The sequence below is a fragment of the Sebastes umbrosus genome, chromosome 2 (assembly GCF_015220745.1).
Source record: "Sebastes umbrosus isolate fSebUmb1 chromosome 2, fSebUmb1.pri, whole genome shotgun sequence".
NCBI classification, from domain to species: Eukaryota; Metazoa; Chordata; class Actinopteri; order Perciformes; family Sebastidae; genus Sebastes; species Sebastes umbrosus.
In genome coordinates this window covers 36,332,659-36,349,817 of record NC_051270.1, presented here as the reverse complement: position 1 = coordinate 36,349,817, position 17,159 = coordinate 36,332,659, and the positions used below count along the sequence as shown (strand labels likewise).

Here is a 17,159-nt window from a genome sequence, read left to right as displayed (position 1 = left end):
AAATCTTTAACCTTTATGCTTTTTTGGTAGAATTGCTTATTAACAAGATTTTGAAGTCACATGTTTCAGAAGTCTATTTCAGAAAATGACGCATTACTTCTGTTCTGAGGTCTCAGTGGTCAGCTGTCAAACTGTACATCCGTGATTGGTGTTGACAAGTACTTCTTTTACACCGCACTACCCCTCCCAAAGCCCAAATAAGTCCTTTAGGGTTTCACTTACTGGAGTTTTACAACAGTTTATTCATAAAAAGGTCCAACAGGGAGTCGGCCCTCTCTGGGATCTAATTGACCCCAAACATACATCACTATGTAATATGTATTTCTTGTCTGTGAATGACTTTTTGGCAAACAAAATGAATATTAGTTTGTGCGTGGCACATATAACATATACAATATTAAATATTTCCTCATTTTATGCAATTACAATGCTTTATGGTCATTTCCATTTTTTGTCTCCTTCATCAAATGTGCCAGTTTATGTTAGAAGCAAGTTTACTTTACAACACTGGGTTATGATAATGTCAGAAGAAAGGAAAAAATATTCAAAGGAAAGAAAATTGGCTTATTTTGCAATTATTATTATTCTTTCTTTAAAAATACAGCATGTGGGACCCCAAACAATGATAAGCCAGTGTCAACAGGAAACAAGGGCTAATTATTTGATTAAAGTGTAAATCGAAAGTAGTGAAATTGTGTCTTTTTTAAACTATGACATATGCTTGATGTTTCAGCATCAATCTTTATTGTGTGTTTCAATTATTTTTAACCTAATAAATGTGTTTCCTTGTTCTTTTATGCATACCCAAATATAATTTGCAAATAGTTGGATATGAACATAATTTGTTGGCATGAGTAAAAATATGTCAGCTTGCTTTTAAAAGCAACTTGTGGAACAGTTTTAGTGTCTACAAATGTCTCTCTCTGAGACACAAACACACACACACACACACACACACACAGTCCTCACAAAGGAATTAAGCTGAGGATTTATTGTGTTGGTGCTGTTGGAAGAATTTACAAGACAACGCTGTCAGTTCTGTGATCCACGGATAATTCAGGACACGCCCTCCCCCTCCCGCTAGAATTCTATACCAGCAGCTGAAGTCATATACACGCCTGTATTTAGCTGTGATCACTATACATGTCATGTACTACATCTCTTGCTCAGTATTTGCAACTTAAAGGGGAACTATGCTCATTTTCAAAATTCATACATGTTATTCCTGTGGTCTAAGACAGTCCAAAAAATATTAGTAAACATGAACAACTCTCTCCCAAATCCAAAAACTAGAGTGCTAAAACTCAAATTGATGATGTCATCAAGTATAAAGTGTGGAAGTAATGCATAGACAATGAATTGGGAAAGATGTTCTGAGTATAAGGGAACATTTCCTGTTTCACAACTGACAACACTACAATAGAATAAAGCTCATTAGGGTATAAAAAAACACCAAAACATTCTGTGGGTCCACAAAGTCTCCCATTCATTGTCTATGGAGCTGCTCCAGACTTTATACCCTATGACATCACAAGTTTGAGACGTTTCTGGCTTTAAGAGAGAGAGTAGCTCATGTTAACAAAAATGTATTGAAATTTCCTACACTGTTAAGAATTTCCCAGTAAAATAACAGTAAAGAGCTGGAAGCAGGGTTGCCATTATTCTACTGTAAAATTAACATTATTATACTGTCGCTGAAATTTACAGCTTTGTACTGTTAATGAAAAATACAGTATATACAGGTTTTTTGATTAATTTCACAGTATTTTATAGTTAATTTACTGTTTAAAGATACATTATATAGCTGTTTTTCCCCTTTCTTTTACATTATCTTACTGATTTGTTTTAATGCACTATTTAGGTTGTATTTTTTACATACATTTTAATAAACATTATTTTTTGCCTATATGAATAGACTTAGCAGGTTACAGACAAAGGAATAGTCACACTAAATACAATTAAAGGCACTTGTTAAGAAAAAGGCTATAATTAAGGCTATGATGCCCAAAATGTCTGTCTATATGGCTACAAGCACAGAATGCAAACCATAAAAACATGTGAGTGAAGAACAGAGCTAATTCACTGCTTTTACAATCATGTACAATGTGTGAGAAAAGAAAATCTACAGCTTATCTTATTGCACTTTACTTTTTATTTTCATATGAAGTTCAACACAGCGCCAACAAAAACCTGGCACAGATAACAAACCAAATTTCAGAAGAAATAGCATTTCTGAAGACATCTGTCAATCTTACTAACCTTACTTTGTGGAACAGTTACAGACAGTTGAGCTATATCATAGAGTTAAAACAAAACTCTCAAATAATATTTTGCCTTATATCATAATGAGCACCAACACCACCAGACATGTGACATCATGTCCAAGTATGAATATTCAGGCTCTAACAAGGCACATGGATAAGTGTGGAAGTCCAAGTATTGGGCGATAATGGGGGAGTGAGTTAGCGAATGACTTATGGCCCACTCAAAGACACCAGTACTCTCAATCCAGCCTTGGTAGCCCGCTGACTGTGTGAGAGAGAGATATATGAGTTCCAACATAACTTTCATTGTAACTTCTCACATACAAAATCAGCGTGTGTAGCCCTCATTTCCTCTTATCATGTATGTAATGTAAACTCACCATTTTAAATGAAGTCCCACTCAAGTCCATGAGTCCCATCAGCAGAGTGGATACATGTGGATGTACGGTTGTAGTCTTGTCTTGTAGCTCGTGAATTTGCCAGTTTTCTTTGAGAAGACTTTGCCCTGTCCATCCTTGGTGCCTCTCTCAGGGTTTATTCCTACGGTGCACCTGAAAAATGATAGTGTTTCTTCAGGTACTGTGTAAAAATCAAGTTGTGTGAATCACTTAGATTAATGCCACAATAAAAATACAGGTTTTACTGAAAGTATCTAACCTTGAGATTAACTTGAGCGTGCAGGTGTAGAAGGTGGAAAATAATGCAGCAAGCCCCATCAAGAAGGTGGGCTGGATCCCTTCACATATGAAGTGGCCCTCAAGGCTGACCATCCAGCGCCAATAGCTTCCTGCTGTTTCACCTGAAACTTAGAAAGAATTTTCCTCAGTCAACTTCATGGATTTTTAGTCAATGTTTTAAATGAATTGTGTTGAGTGGTGTGCATTACTGGTTGAGAAATCGTTTTTTGATCAATTATGAATATTCTGACCATCTGATCTATAGAACATGTGGTTTTCAGATATCATTCAAAAACACTAGTTAGCTAGTAAATAACCTTGCCTTCAATTTTGTATCTGCTCTGCTGAATTACCACCCAATAACCAACGTGCACTGAAGTCTTAATGTTACTTTAAATGTTGAAGGGACTTCCATAGACTGTAAAATGTATACACCGTCGTTATGCATGAATTCACTGGCAAAATACATGTGTCAGCACATTAACTTAGATATTAACTTGAATACATAGATATTAAAATGAGCTCCTTGTGTTGTCCGATTAATAGCACTGTTTTTAGAAATAACAGGTTAATACTGTTGAAATTCTGCTGTAAATTAACAGCAATTGTTTACAGTGTAGGCCATGGAAATAACATACTGAAATTCATAATTTAGGCAGCGTTCCCCTTGTTTTCATATTTCTATGATAGCTGCACTGGTTTTGTCTACAGCTTTTCCATCTGCCATACATAAACACATATATAAAGGCATATACTGTTTGTATAGTGTCTATACAATAAGCCTGTGGCCTGTGCAGAAGGTCTGCACTATACTTAGTGATAGCTTTTCCATCCTTTTTTCTCATTAAACTGTGTTGCATAATGAGTAATTCGCTGTAATACGTAAGTGGAATACTGTAGTCTTTACAGTCATGCATTTGATACATGTAGCCTATGGATACCTTTTGAATTATTTGGAACACAAGCTTTGAAATCTATGAATGAACGTGTCTTTTTAGTATTCAGTAATGATCTGCAACTGTATCAGTGTACACACTTCATTATTTGTAGTTCATTTCAATTCTTTATTTTTGTTTTTTTCAATTGATTAATTGTTTCTGCACATCTGTCCGTCCTGGAAGGGGATCCCTCCTCTGTTGCTCTTTCTGAGGTTTCTTCCATTTTTTCTTTTTTCCCTTTTTTTGGCGGGAAGTTTTTCCTTATCCGATGAGAGGGTCGCACTGTAAAGGGCAGAGGGTGTCGTATCCTGTACAGATTGTAAAGCCCCCTGAAGCAAATTTGTGATTTTTGGCTATACAAATAAAATTAACTTGACTTGACTTGTTTGGTTTAAAATCTCAGAAAATTGTGGAAAAACGCATCCCTGTTGTCCACAGCCCATGTGATGTCTTGAAATTGCTTGTTTTGTCCGGACAACAGTCCAAAACTCAAATATATTCCATTAATAACAATATAAAACCGATAGAAGTAGCAAATCCTCAACACTGAAATAGCCAAGAATGTTTGTCACTTTTGCTGGATAATTGACTCAAATAATTATAAACATTGTTACCTCCACCAAGGCCAAAGGCCTAGGAAGGAGGTTATGTTTTCATCGGCGTTGGATTGTTTGTTGGTTTGTTGGTTTGTTTGTTAGCAGGATTTCTCCAAAAGTCCGCAATGGATTTGAATGAAATATTTTGGAGGGCTGGGGTGTGGCACAATGAACAATCCATTAGATTTTGGTGGCGATTTGGATCATGATCCGGATTCAGGAATATTTTTAAGGATTCCGATCAGCCTGAGCATTAAGACTACAAAGTATAACACATGCGCAGTGTAACTGATGACGCGTTGATGACGCGTGATCCTGCTTCCTTCTGAGAGCAGAGAGATACGTGTGTGGATGTGTGTGCGGAAGCTGCTGTCCGTCCGCGTTGAGAAGGAAAAGAGCGGTAGATGACGGGATGAGAGACAACGTAGTGTAACGTTATACAGACATAACAAGGCTGCTGAATGAGAGAGGCATCCGCCGATACGTTGCACGGAAACACACAGTGTTAATAAGAAGCTGACCGACTCACTGTACCGCCAGCTGTGAGCTGTGATCTGTTTTTAAAGTCACGCGTTGGCGGAGGTCTGCGCTGCTCTGAGTGCAATTCTAGTTGCTTATTATTTTAATTTTTTTTTTTTATATTTTCAGCACCACTGACATGCCTTTAAAAAATACAGATGGAAATTATACAAATATGTTGTTTGTATGAAGTTATAGTATATCTTGATTAGTACCAGAGTACACCCAGAGGAAGAGTTGATGATAAGTATAATGCATCAGACTCACCACGCAGTGTAAACAAAGCTGTGTGTGTTCAGTTAGTAGCAGCATGCATGACCAGCCTGCTGCCTCATTCAAATGGACACAGCAGTTGTGTGCGAGACGCCTGGCATACCGGTGGATATTACTTGAAGGGCCGTGGGCCTGGAGGTGATATCACTTGCTTCACACCCAGGTGAACCACCGAGACTGGAACTACTGTAGTATACCTGCAGATCCAGAGTCAGGTGACACAGGTCTCTACTGTTTCTATTTTCAGCGCAAATGAGGGCACAAGCAGTTCGTGTGAGCTGCTTCTCCTCCTCGAGCTCTATTTCGGCACGGTCATGTGAAACAAACAGGTTTATATTTCTTTCTGTATTTAATGAGAGCCACCATGCCCCGAAACCCTTTTTTCTTGTGTCTTCAGGTGCACAGCTCGACCTCGGCTCTATACTGGAGAAAAGGTCTGTTTAATGTGAGCACAGCTGTGTAGTGTGTCTTGGGCTTTTTTCTGAATACTTTACATGAGCAGATCTGCTCTGGAGGCTGAGTTGGCTACACAATAATGTTGGATTAAAAGAGTTAGAGAGAAGATATGGTTTGTGATATAGGAGAGCACTCTTATATAGTTACAGCTACTTGGTGAACCTCCAGGTAAGATGATCCTCTTAGGACAGACGCATGTCATCACTCTGCAGTCATGAATGTTGTTTTCAGGTTGTCCACATAACACAAGCTCAGTTAGTCCACCAAACCTTTCAGAGATGTTTTTTGAGAAGCCAGCTTGATGTGGCTAAACAACTGTGATTGACTGTGTATGTTGGACCAATGTGTTGTCTGTCATAGGGGAAGACAATAAAACCAAACTTTATGAATACATCATACATCTGAAGAGAGTATAACCAGTTTAAACATTGTCTGTTAAAATATTGCTTAATTGTGCTGTTTTTATAATTTCCTGCTGTTGTCTTTACAGTATTGCTGTATTTGCATTATCTTTTGTCTGGAAAGTGCTTTGTGTGCTTTGAGCGCCACCGTATGGGGTTTCCCAAGTGCTAAGTGAGTAATGTTCCATCCGGTATTTGGCACCGCCTACTGTACTGTATAGAATGCATCTGATCAAATCCAACAATCCATTATCTGTAACTGCTTATCCTATTTGAGGTCGCGGCAGGGCTGGAGCCGATCCCAGCTGACATTGGGCGAAGGCGGGGTACACCCCGGACAGGTCGCCAGACTATCACAGGACTGACACATAGAGACAGACAACCATTCACGCTCACATTCACACCTACGGGCAGTTTAGAGTCTCTGATCAAGTCATTTATGTATATTATTGAGCCCTACATTTTCTTAAAATGTGTAAAAATCCACCAGTGTGGTAAGATTATTTCAACATGTTTGAAATCAACCTGTTTCAACATTCTTTTAGAAAGAAAAGTATTTTGACGGAATAAATCAGATCACAGCACAAGAAAGTGAGCCCCTTGATTATGAAAAATATTTCAAAAAATCTGATTGATCTGTTGAAATAAACAAGATGAAATAATCTCTCTGCACTGTCAGAATTTCACTTTTTCTCAAGGTTTGTTTTCAGTGATGTCAAAAGTTGCAGTGGTAGTGTAATCAAACTCAAACAGTGACATTACCTTTTTTTATTACATTCTATCTTTAAGAGAGGTTGAGCACATAGAGATGTGTAGCAGTCAGTGATGCTGAATAAGTGATATCCACAGCAGAAACACAAATTATCCTTTATTCATAACAATCAGATCATATGACACCATCCTGTGGGATCTGACACAGATAGGTTACCAAAGACTAACTTAACAACCCCTTAAAAAATCTTAAAGCCAATGTGGAAGTGCCTTAAACTTACATTCTTTCTAATGGCCAACAGGGGGCGACTCCTCTGGTTGCAAAAGGAAGTCTGATTGTATAGAAGTCTATGAGAAAATTATGTCATGGTGACTACGTCCACTTCTTATAACACAGTCTATAGTCAGAGGTGAAACATGCTTTAAACTTTCAACCAAAGACGGCAGCAAATCATGTTTAGCTTGGTGTTAATTAATGTGGCTGTGAAGTTTCTGATTTCAGGTGCTGTGGAATGTCACCTTTTAATTTTGCACTGCGAACATCTGCATTACTACAATGCTGTACATACACACACATACTGTACAATATACAACACATGCATTGCTGGAAGGTCTGGTATGAAAGTAGTTGTGTATCAAAGGTAGACTTGACACTTGCACCCTCATGTGGTGGATGACTAAACTACACTTTATTAATATTCAGAACTCTTTGCTCTTCAAACTGGAAAGCAGTGCTGCATAGTGCATTCAAACTACAGATAGCCTCTTACTTTCTTCAGCTTTTTGAGAAAGTGGTGTCTTAATTTATGAAGGCATATACACTGCCTCAGACTGGAGTGTATTGCATATAATCCCCTCACAACCTCACATTTTCTCAAAAACCTATCTATTAGATAGATGTAATCCATCCATCCATTATCCTTTTCAGGGTCACGGGAGCGCTGACATTGGGTGAAGGCGGGGTACACCCTGGACAGGGCTGACACATACAGACAGACAACCATTCACACTCACATTCACACCTACAGGCAATTTAGAGTCAACAATGAACCTAACCTGCATGTCTTTGGACTGTGGGAGGAAACCGGAGAACCTGGGGAAAACCCACGCTAACACGGGGGGAACATGCAAACTTCACACAGTAGGGCCCCAAGCCGGGTTTGAACCTGCGAGTCTCTTGCTGTGAGGTGACAGTGCCTCCAGGTAGACGTTTTTGGAGTATATTACCAGACCCTTAAACTAAAATACCTCTTCATTTGGCCTGTAAACTATAGGCACCAAGACAAAGACTGTTCTGCTGATATACTGCCCTTTTCTTGCTTGTATGTCTTTGACAGGGTGAGTGGTGAGATGGCAAGGTGCACTGATGTGCCAGATGGTGGCAGTCTATGAATAATGCATCATTACTTTCAGTCAGACAGGTCCAAGCTGATCTGAGGTCAGCTGAATGACACAGGTGGCTGCTGTATGGTTCATGCTGAGTGGTGGGGTGGGCCACCCAGGGGTGGGCCGGGCAGTCTGGCCCCTTGACATGCATTACTCATGTCCGTCTCAATTCGGTACCACAGGAGTTTTTAAGTCTTTTAGAGTCTCAGAAAACATTTGAAGACATACAGTAAGTGTGTCTTCTGCAGTCACGTGTACAGGTGCACAGTTAATCACGGCTGCCAGCTAAACAGCTGTCATTATAGGGATGTGTCAGTTTGATTGACAGGCCTTGCTCCAGCCCGGTTTCACAACAAAGCATGTAATAGACCCGCCTGTCCAGTGTCAGTGTAACGTTTTGTGTCGCCGAGACATGAATATTCAACAGTCTCACGGCAGTTCGTAAAATAGTCACAAAGTTTAATCTATTTGATTTGTGTATATAGACACAAATTTCCCTTATTTTTGTGACGCTCAGCACGACTTTCAACAATGGAATTTTTGTGTGTTTTCCTACTAATGTCCAGCAACACATGATGCACGTGGCAATTTCCGCTCCAGTCTTTTAAAAAATGAGACTATTTCATTAGGTTTAGGAAAAGATTGAATTGGTTTGGCTTAGGCAACAAAACCACTTAGTTAGGGTTAGGAAAAGATCACGGTTTGGGTTAAAATAACTCCGGAAGTGTAGCAAGTATGGAAGTTACTCAACAAATGAATCAACTTTGACTTTTTTTTCCCCACGGGACACAAGCACCAGTCCTGTTGGCGAAAGTGTGGTATTTTTTTACACACCCATCCATCCCGACCTCCTCCTTACGCGTTTGACGCTCTCTATACTTCCCGGTTCATAATTACGTAGATCACATGAATTGATTTTGTGCTGACCGTAACGAAAAAAAAAAGTGAAATTCGTGTCTATGTACATGAATCAATACATTAAGTTTCGTGACTATTTCACGAACTGCTGTGTGACTTGGCTGGAGTATTACACACCTACATGAAGGTGCTGTGTTTTGTAGTTACGGAAGTCTAACTTCAGAGCTAGTTACGTAATATATAAAGTGAGAAAGACCCATGGTGGGTGGGTGGTGAGTAGGATGGGTCCAACAAACACAGGGCTTTCAAGCGAGAGACCGTGTTTTATTTGCAAGTTCATTAACGTACAAACGTGTGTTCTGTCCTGACGTTACGTTGTTTCCGTACGTGTTTTACTTCATTTTCGTACTTATTTTAAGCACAACCATTACGTTTTCTCTTAACGTAACTAAGTGGTTTTCTTGCCCGAACCTAAGTCAGTGGCTTTGTCACCGCCTTCTGGTACTGCACGTTAATACAGGCATGTAATATTTATGTCTCTGCGAGGAAAAACATGACACTGACAAACTATCTTCTGGTGGACAGACGGGTCTATTACATACTATTGCGTGATATCGGTTTGCTCTCTCATTTGGCTGTGGTTGTTGCAGTTTGCTTTTTTCCCCCCTTGATCTCCACCTGTGGTTCCACCCTCTACGAGCAAATCTAGATTCTTTTCTCTTTCCAGTTAGTATATTGCAGTAGTAGTATCAAGCTGGTGCTTGATGGCAGTATTGCTCAGAAGTGTGAGACATCATATGGTTCAATATATATTTGTCAATTAATCCCTCAAAAAAATTAAAACATTAACAGCAATTGTGATTTTATTTGGAAAATTACTTTTTATAAAAACATTTACTGAAGACATCTTTAAAATATTAAGTGACGCATATTTGACATCATATCTTTTTACAATCCTTCTGAGACATTCTGGAAAAAAAAGACAACCATTAAGATCTACGTGGGTTGAAATCAATGAAATCAAATTCCAACTTGACAACATCATCAACCAAAAAACACAATTTCTACTTCAAAGACTACGTTATAATAACTTTGCATATAAAGACAAGGCAGGGAAACACTTAGCAAACCAACTAAGAAGAAATAAAGAAAGAAACACTATTGCTGCAATCAAAAACCCCGTTGGGAACACCCATCATGACCCACTAGCCATAAACTAAACTTTTAAAACCTTCTACAGCAAACTGTACACCCCTGAAAAAGAAAATAGCCCTTGCAAAATTAACTCATTCCTCACTAACATCTCACTACCTAAACTGAATGACAAACAAATCAATGCTCTAAATTTCCAGAACAGAATTAAAAAAAGCTCTATCACAATTCCCCAACAATAAAGCACCAGGCACAGACGGATACTCAAATAAAGACCCTACACTGTGCTCAAGCTATCGTCCCATCTCACTCATCAATGCAGATATCAAAATCATCAGTAAAATATTCACAAGCCGGTTAGAACAAGTAATTCCAAATCTAATTCATCCGGACCAAATGGATTTATTAAAGGAAGAAACTCCGATAGCAACACATGAAGCCTCTTTTATCTCATGAACCACCTTCAAAATAAAAAAAATAGAATTAATCATGGTATCACTAGACACAGAAAAAGCATTTGACCGGGTAAATTGGAACTTCCTCTTCACAACACTGAAAATATTCAATATCAGACACTTATTCATTGAATGGATAAGAATATTGTATAACTCATGACTGGCTGCTGTCATCATAATGGAATAACATCACCTAACTTTAGATTACTCTGTGGAACAAGACAAGGTTGCCCTCTCTCACCACTACTGTTTGCCCTCTTTCTAGAACCATTGGCAGCAGCAATCAGACAGAATAATAACATCACCGGCATCTCCACATCTACTACAACCCATAAAATAAGCCTTTATGCAGATGATCATTTTATTCCTCCAAAATCCAACCAAATCTCTCACTGAAGTAACAAAACTCATCAACTCATTCTCTTATATATCTGACAACTAAGTCAATTGGACCAAATCAACTACACTTCTGTTAAAAATCCTTAGGAGGACTAGAAGCTCCGATCTTTAATAAATACTACATAGCTAATCAACTAACATACATCACCACATGGCTTCACTCAACCCCATCCCACCATCCATGGTTAGACATTGAACAAACAGCATGTGCAGAATTATCAATCCAAGACCTCCCATTCCTCTCCAAATCCATCACAAAACATAACTGCTTCAAATACCTCACCATCTCTAACACTCTCCAAGCCTGGCGAAAAGCAAATAACATGATCAATTTCACACTCCGTGCACACTAACCCCACTTTGGCAAAACCCAGATCTCAGAATTAACAACCAACCAATACAGTGCAAAAAATGGAAGGAAAAGGGCATCACACATCCTCATCATCTCTTTATAACTCACTATCATCCTTTGAACAGTTAAACGACAAATTCAACATAGGCAAAGAACAATATCTACAGTACATACCAAAGCAAAAATGGAAATAATCAATAACCCCCTCAGACCATCCCCATTAATAAGAAATATTGCAACCATAGTAAATACCCCAAAACAACTCTCCAAATTTTACAAAATCTTATCTACATCAGACTCCACAATACCCCTACCAATAGAAAAATGGAAAAAGGGTCTCAATATCATCCCGGAAAATAACTCTTGGACGCAAATCTGTCAATCCACCTTTCAAATGACCAGAAATATCAATTTATAACTAATCCAATACAAGATACTACACCACACACATCTCACAGGCCATAAAATGCACACAATGGGATTCACTAATGTACTTCACACATTGTAAACCTGACACCCACGACATTACCTACACCCCCTCTGGTCCTGCCTAAAGGTCCAATTTTTTGCTACAACATCCCACTATCTCATCCATCTACCTTCTTGACCACCTGTTAGACTTAATAACACCAAGCAACACATCTGTCCTTGTGGCTCTAGCTATCGCCAAGAAAACCATTCTCCTCAACTGGAAATCCAGACACCTACTCTCTATAAAACAATGGTTGAACCTCCTCTCAGAACATACAGTATATCACTAGAGCAAGTCTCTGCCAAACAAAATAATCAAATCACGGAATTCAATGAAAATTTCTCATATCTTAATCTGCCGGTGAACTAAAAGCCACCTCGTCACTACTATCATCTTCAAAAAGCCACCTCGTCACTACTGTCATCTTCATATTACAATGAATGAATATTTTTTTTTTGTCACTGTTGTCTGTTTATTGGTTTATATGTCGGCAAGGTGGCCAGTCAATTCACCCCTACTTTTTTTCATTTTGTTTTTTATTATTATTAATTATTTAATTTTTAAGTAATATGGTTTGACTAAGATTATGAATATTATTAGTATCATCACTTATCTTTTCCTTCATTGTCCATTAATTTAAAAAATAATAAAAACAAAGTAAATTTAGTCCTCCGAAGAGGGGGGGTGGTGATGGGCCTAAAAAAAAAAAGATATCCATGCGTTAGATTTACAGAAAAGGTAGAAGGTGTCACGGCTCTGGCCTTGACTCCAGTAGTTTTCCGGTGTTCTGCTTCCCCTGGGTCTCCTCCTCCCCTGCTTGTCTGTGTGGGTGTGGCAGGGGCGCGGCTTCCTCATCAGGCACCTGGTCTCACTCTCCACTCTGCACTCTGCACCTGTCAACAATCACCTAATCAACCCACAGTACAAGAACACCAGCTTTCCTGCAAGTCCTTGCCAGATTGTTCTGCCTACCAGTTGGTATTCTCTCGGCCACTCTGTATTATAATTACCAGAGTTATTCTTGTGTTTCCTTGTGCTTCTGGTATTAACATTGTGTTCTCCTGTGTTCTGGATTCCAGTGCCAGCCTCCCATCGAGCCATCCTCACGCCGCCTCAGCTCATTCCTCCAGCCACTCCACCCTGCTCAGCAGCCTGCCTTTCCCCTGCCTTCTCCAGCACCCTCACCACCTTTGTTATAATAAATCCACCTGCTTTTCAACCACCATCCAGCTGTGTCTGTGTCTGCATCTGGGTCCTAACCAACAGCCCTCACAGAACAATCTGGCCGCCATGGACCCAGCAGACACAGATTCACTCCGCCAAGCTTTGGCCTCCCAGGGTGCTCTGGTTGGACAACATGACAAAGTCCTCCATGAATTGGTGGAGAATCTGCGAGCCCTTTCCTCCAATGTCATTCGACTCGGCAGCCAAATGGACCAGGTCAACGCCCATCTCACAGCCTCATATGCCTCGTCTGCCACAGTAGCTTCACCAGCTGACCCCCCACCAGCGCTCCCCACGCCTCCACCAGGGCATGCCACCCCAGCCCCACTAGCCCGTGAGCCTTTCATTCCGACTCCAGAACGCTACTCTGGGGATTTGGGGGCTTGTGGGCGGTTCCTTCTCCAGTGTTCTCTCGTGTTCCAGCAGCAACCTACCACCTACTTATCAGATAAGTCACGTGTAGCATTTATTTTGGGGTTACTTACTGGTAAAGCTTCTCAGTGGGCTACAGCTTTGTGGGAGAGGCAGTCTCCTACTTGTGATTCTTACCTGTTATTCATAGCTGAGTTGAGAAAAGTTTTTGACCATCCTGTTCAGGGTAAAGAGGCTGCTAACCGTCTCCTCTCCCTCCGTCAGGGCTCTAAATCAGTCGCAGAGTATGCAGTTGAGTTTAGGATCCTGGCAGCAGAGAGTGGGTGGGAGGAAGTTTCTTTACAAGGAGTGTTTGTTCTTGGGTTAGCTGAGAATATTAAGGCTGAGTTGGCAGCAAGGGATGAGACTGATAGTTTAGACTCCCTCATTTCCCTGTCCATTCGTTTAGACAATCGTCTTCGTGAACGCTGTAGGGAGAGAACCGGCCGCCCACATGCCCCCACTTCTCCATTCCTGTCCAAATCTGCCCCCCGGGTGATCCCAGACAGCCAGTCCTTCATCAGCCAGCCCCTCAGTTCCTCAGCTCCACCCTCAATGGAAGAGCCCATGCAGTTGGGACGAGCTTGCCTCTCACCCTCAGAGCGCCAACGGCGAGTCCAGGCTGGTGTGTGTATCTATTGTGGCAAGGCTGGCCACTTCCTCGCCTCTTGTCCTCACCTGCCAAAAGATTAGGCTCATCCGGAACTGGAGAGGCCCTGATGAGCCACACCTCCACCTCTCCATCAGCCCCTCACCCCCGAATGCAATTTAATGCATCCCTTGTGTGCCAGGGTGACTCTATCCCCCTTCTTGCTCTGGTTGATTCTGGGGCTGATGATAATTTCATTGACTCCACCCTCGTTACCCAAGCTGGGATCCCTGTTGAAGCCCTTCCTGCTCCTAAGGATGTCAATGCGCTGGATGGAAGGCTCCTGGCCCGCATTACTCATCACACTGTTCCCCTGAGTCTCATCCTATCAGGTAATCATCACGAATCTATAAAACTGCTAGTTATTCCCTCACCTCATGCTCCTGTGGTCCTAGGTCAGCCCTGGCTTAAACTCCATAACCCCCATATTGATTGGTCCACCGCATCTATTGCTAGTTGGAGCACCTTTTGCCACTCCCACTGTCTCCAGTCAGCCCTAGCTCCCTCTCATTTAACTGCTGCTCCTACTTTTGAGCCCCCTGACCTCTCTTTAGTCCCTCCTGTGTACCATGACTTAGGTGAGGTGTTTAGTAAGCAGCGGGCCCAAACCTTGCCCCCACATAGGCCCTATGATTGTGCAATAGACCTGCACCAGGGTGCCCCCCTTCCCTCGAGCCGTCTCTATAAACTCTCCCGTCCCGAAAGGGAGGCTATGGAGAAGTACATCAATGACTCACTAGTTGCTGGCTTTATTCGACCCTCCTCTTCTCCTGTTGGTGCCGGCTTCTTCTTTGTTGCAAAGAAAGATCACACTCTACGCCCTGTATTGATTTCCGTGGCCTCAACGACATAACTGTTAAAAACAAGTATCCACTACCCCTCATCGACCCCTCTTTCGAGCCCCTGCACAAGGCCACTGTTTTCTCAAAGCTGGACCTCCGGAACGCCTACCATCTGATCCGAGTCAGAGAAGGAGATGAGTGGAAAACTGCATTTAACACTCCCCTGGGCCATTTTGAGTATCAAGTCATGCCCTTTGGCCTCACCAACGCCCCTGCAGTTTTCCAGGCCTTGGTTAATGACATCCTCCGTGACATGCTGAACCACTTCATTTTTGTTTATCTTGATGATATACTCATCTTCTCCCGGAACATGGAAGAACATGTTCAACATGTGAAGTTAGTGCTCTGTCGTCTTCTGGAAAACAAACTGTTTGTAAAAGCTGAAAAGTGTGACTTCCACGTGACTTCTGTGAGTTTTCTGGGCTTCATCATCGAGCAGGGGCAGGTGAAGACGGACCCAGCAAAGGTTCAGGCGGTGGCTGAGTGGCCCAAACCCACTACACGGAAACAGTTGCAGCGGTTCTTAGGATTCGCCAACTTCTACAGACGGTTCATTCGAGACTACAGTAGAGTGGCGGCCCCTCTCACACAACTCACCTCCCCAGCCATCCCCTTTACTTGGATGCGGGAGGTTGACACAGCATTTGACACTCTGAAACAGTTATTCACTAGTGCTCCAATTCTAACTCACTCTGATCCCTCTTTGCAGTTTGTTGTGGAGGTGGATGCCTCTGATTCAGGTGTGGGGGCCGTCCTCTCTCAGCGGTCTCCTAAGGATCACAAGCTGCACCCCTGTGCCTTCTTCTCCCGGCGCCTTTCTCCGGCGGAGCGCAACTACGATGTGGGAAACCGTGAGCTGTTGGCGGTGGTTCTGGCACTTGAGGAATGGAGGCACATGCTGGAAGGGGCTGAGCAGTCATTTGTAGTTTGGACAGATCACAAAAACCTCTCTTACCTCCGCTCTGCTAAACGGCTAAATTCCCGCCAGGCCCGGTGGGCTCTGTTCCTGGGAAGGTTTAACTTCACTCTCACTTACCGTCCTGGCTCACGCAACACCAAACCTGATGCCCTCTCCCGCCAGTCGGTCCCAGAGAAGTCCTGCTCTGAGCCAGAAACCATTCTACCTCATTCCTGTGTGGTGGCCGCAGCTACATGGGAGATTGAGACCTGCATACGGGAGGCACAGCGCTCTCATCCAGACCCAGGTAATGGCCCTCCTAACTGTCTGTTTGTGCCTGATTCAGCCAGATCTCAAGTTCTACAATGGGGCCATTCATCTAAGCTCACCTGCCACCCTGGCTTCCACTGCACGCTCTCCTTCATCAAACGGCGGTTCTGGTGGCCATCCGTGACCCGCGACACCCGTGCCTTCGTGTCCGCCTGCTCCGTCTGTCCCCGCAGCAAGGCCTCCCATCAACCCCCAGCTGGTCTCCTGCGTCCTCTGCCCGTCCCCAGCCGACCCTGGTCCCACATAGCTGTGGACTTTGCCACCGGTTTACCCCCGTCAGAAGGTAACACAATCATATTGACTGTGGTAGACCGTTTTTCCAAGGCTGTGCATTTTGTCCCTCTCCCTAAATTACCTTCAGCCACAGAGACTGCGGACCTCCTAGTCCTCCATGTGTTTCGTCTTCATGGCATCCCCCAGGACATCGTCTCTGACCGGGGACCACAGTTTTCCTCCCAGGTCTGGAAGGCCTTTTGCCAGGTTCTGGGTGCCACAGCTAGTCTCTCCTCTGGGTACTACCCTCAAACGAATGGGCAGACGGAGCGGGCAAACCAAGATCTCGGGGCAGCCCTGCGTTGTGTCACTGCTCACCACCCGTCCTCCTGGAGTAGACAGTTACCCTGGGTTGAGTATGCCCATAACTCACTCACCAGTGCCGCCACAGGTATGTCCCCCTTCATGGCCTCTCTAGGCTATCAACCTCCCCTCTTCTCAGTCCAGGAGGAGGCTGTGGCGGTGCCATCGGTCCAGGCCAACATCCAAAGGTGTCGGCGGATTTGGAGAGAGGTCCGGTCTGCCCTTTTCCGTTCAGCTGCCCGGAATCAACGCCTTGCTGACCGCCATCGATCCCCTGCACCCACTTACCAACCCGGTCAAAAGGTATGGCTTTCCTCCCG

General features: G+C 42.5%; 1 protein-coding gene across 1 annotated transcript; it reads left to right on the top strand.

Annotated features, from left to right (window-relative positions):
* Positions 1-11,236: 11,236 nt before the first annotated feature.
* On the top strand, positions 11,237-14,237 carry LOC119478845. Its single transcript, XM_037753860.1, has 5 exons — positions 11,237-11,269; positions 12,685-12,887; positions 12,989-13,467; positions 13,696-13,824; positions 13,954-14,237. The coding sequence occupies exons 1-5, from the start codon at positions 11,237-11,239 to the stop codon at positions 14,235-14,237; spliced, it is 1,128 nt and encodes a 375-aa protein (XP_037609788.1).
* Positions 14,238-17,159: the final 2,922 nt, after the last annotated feature.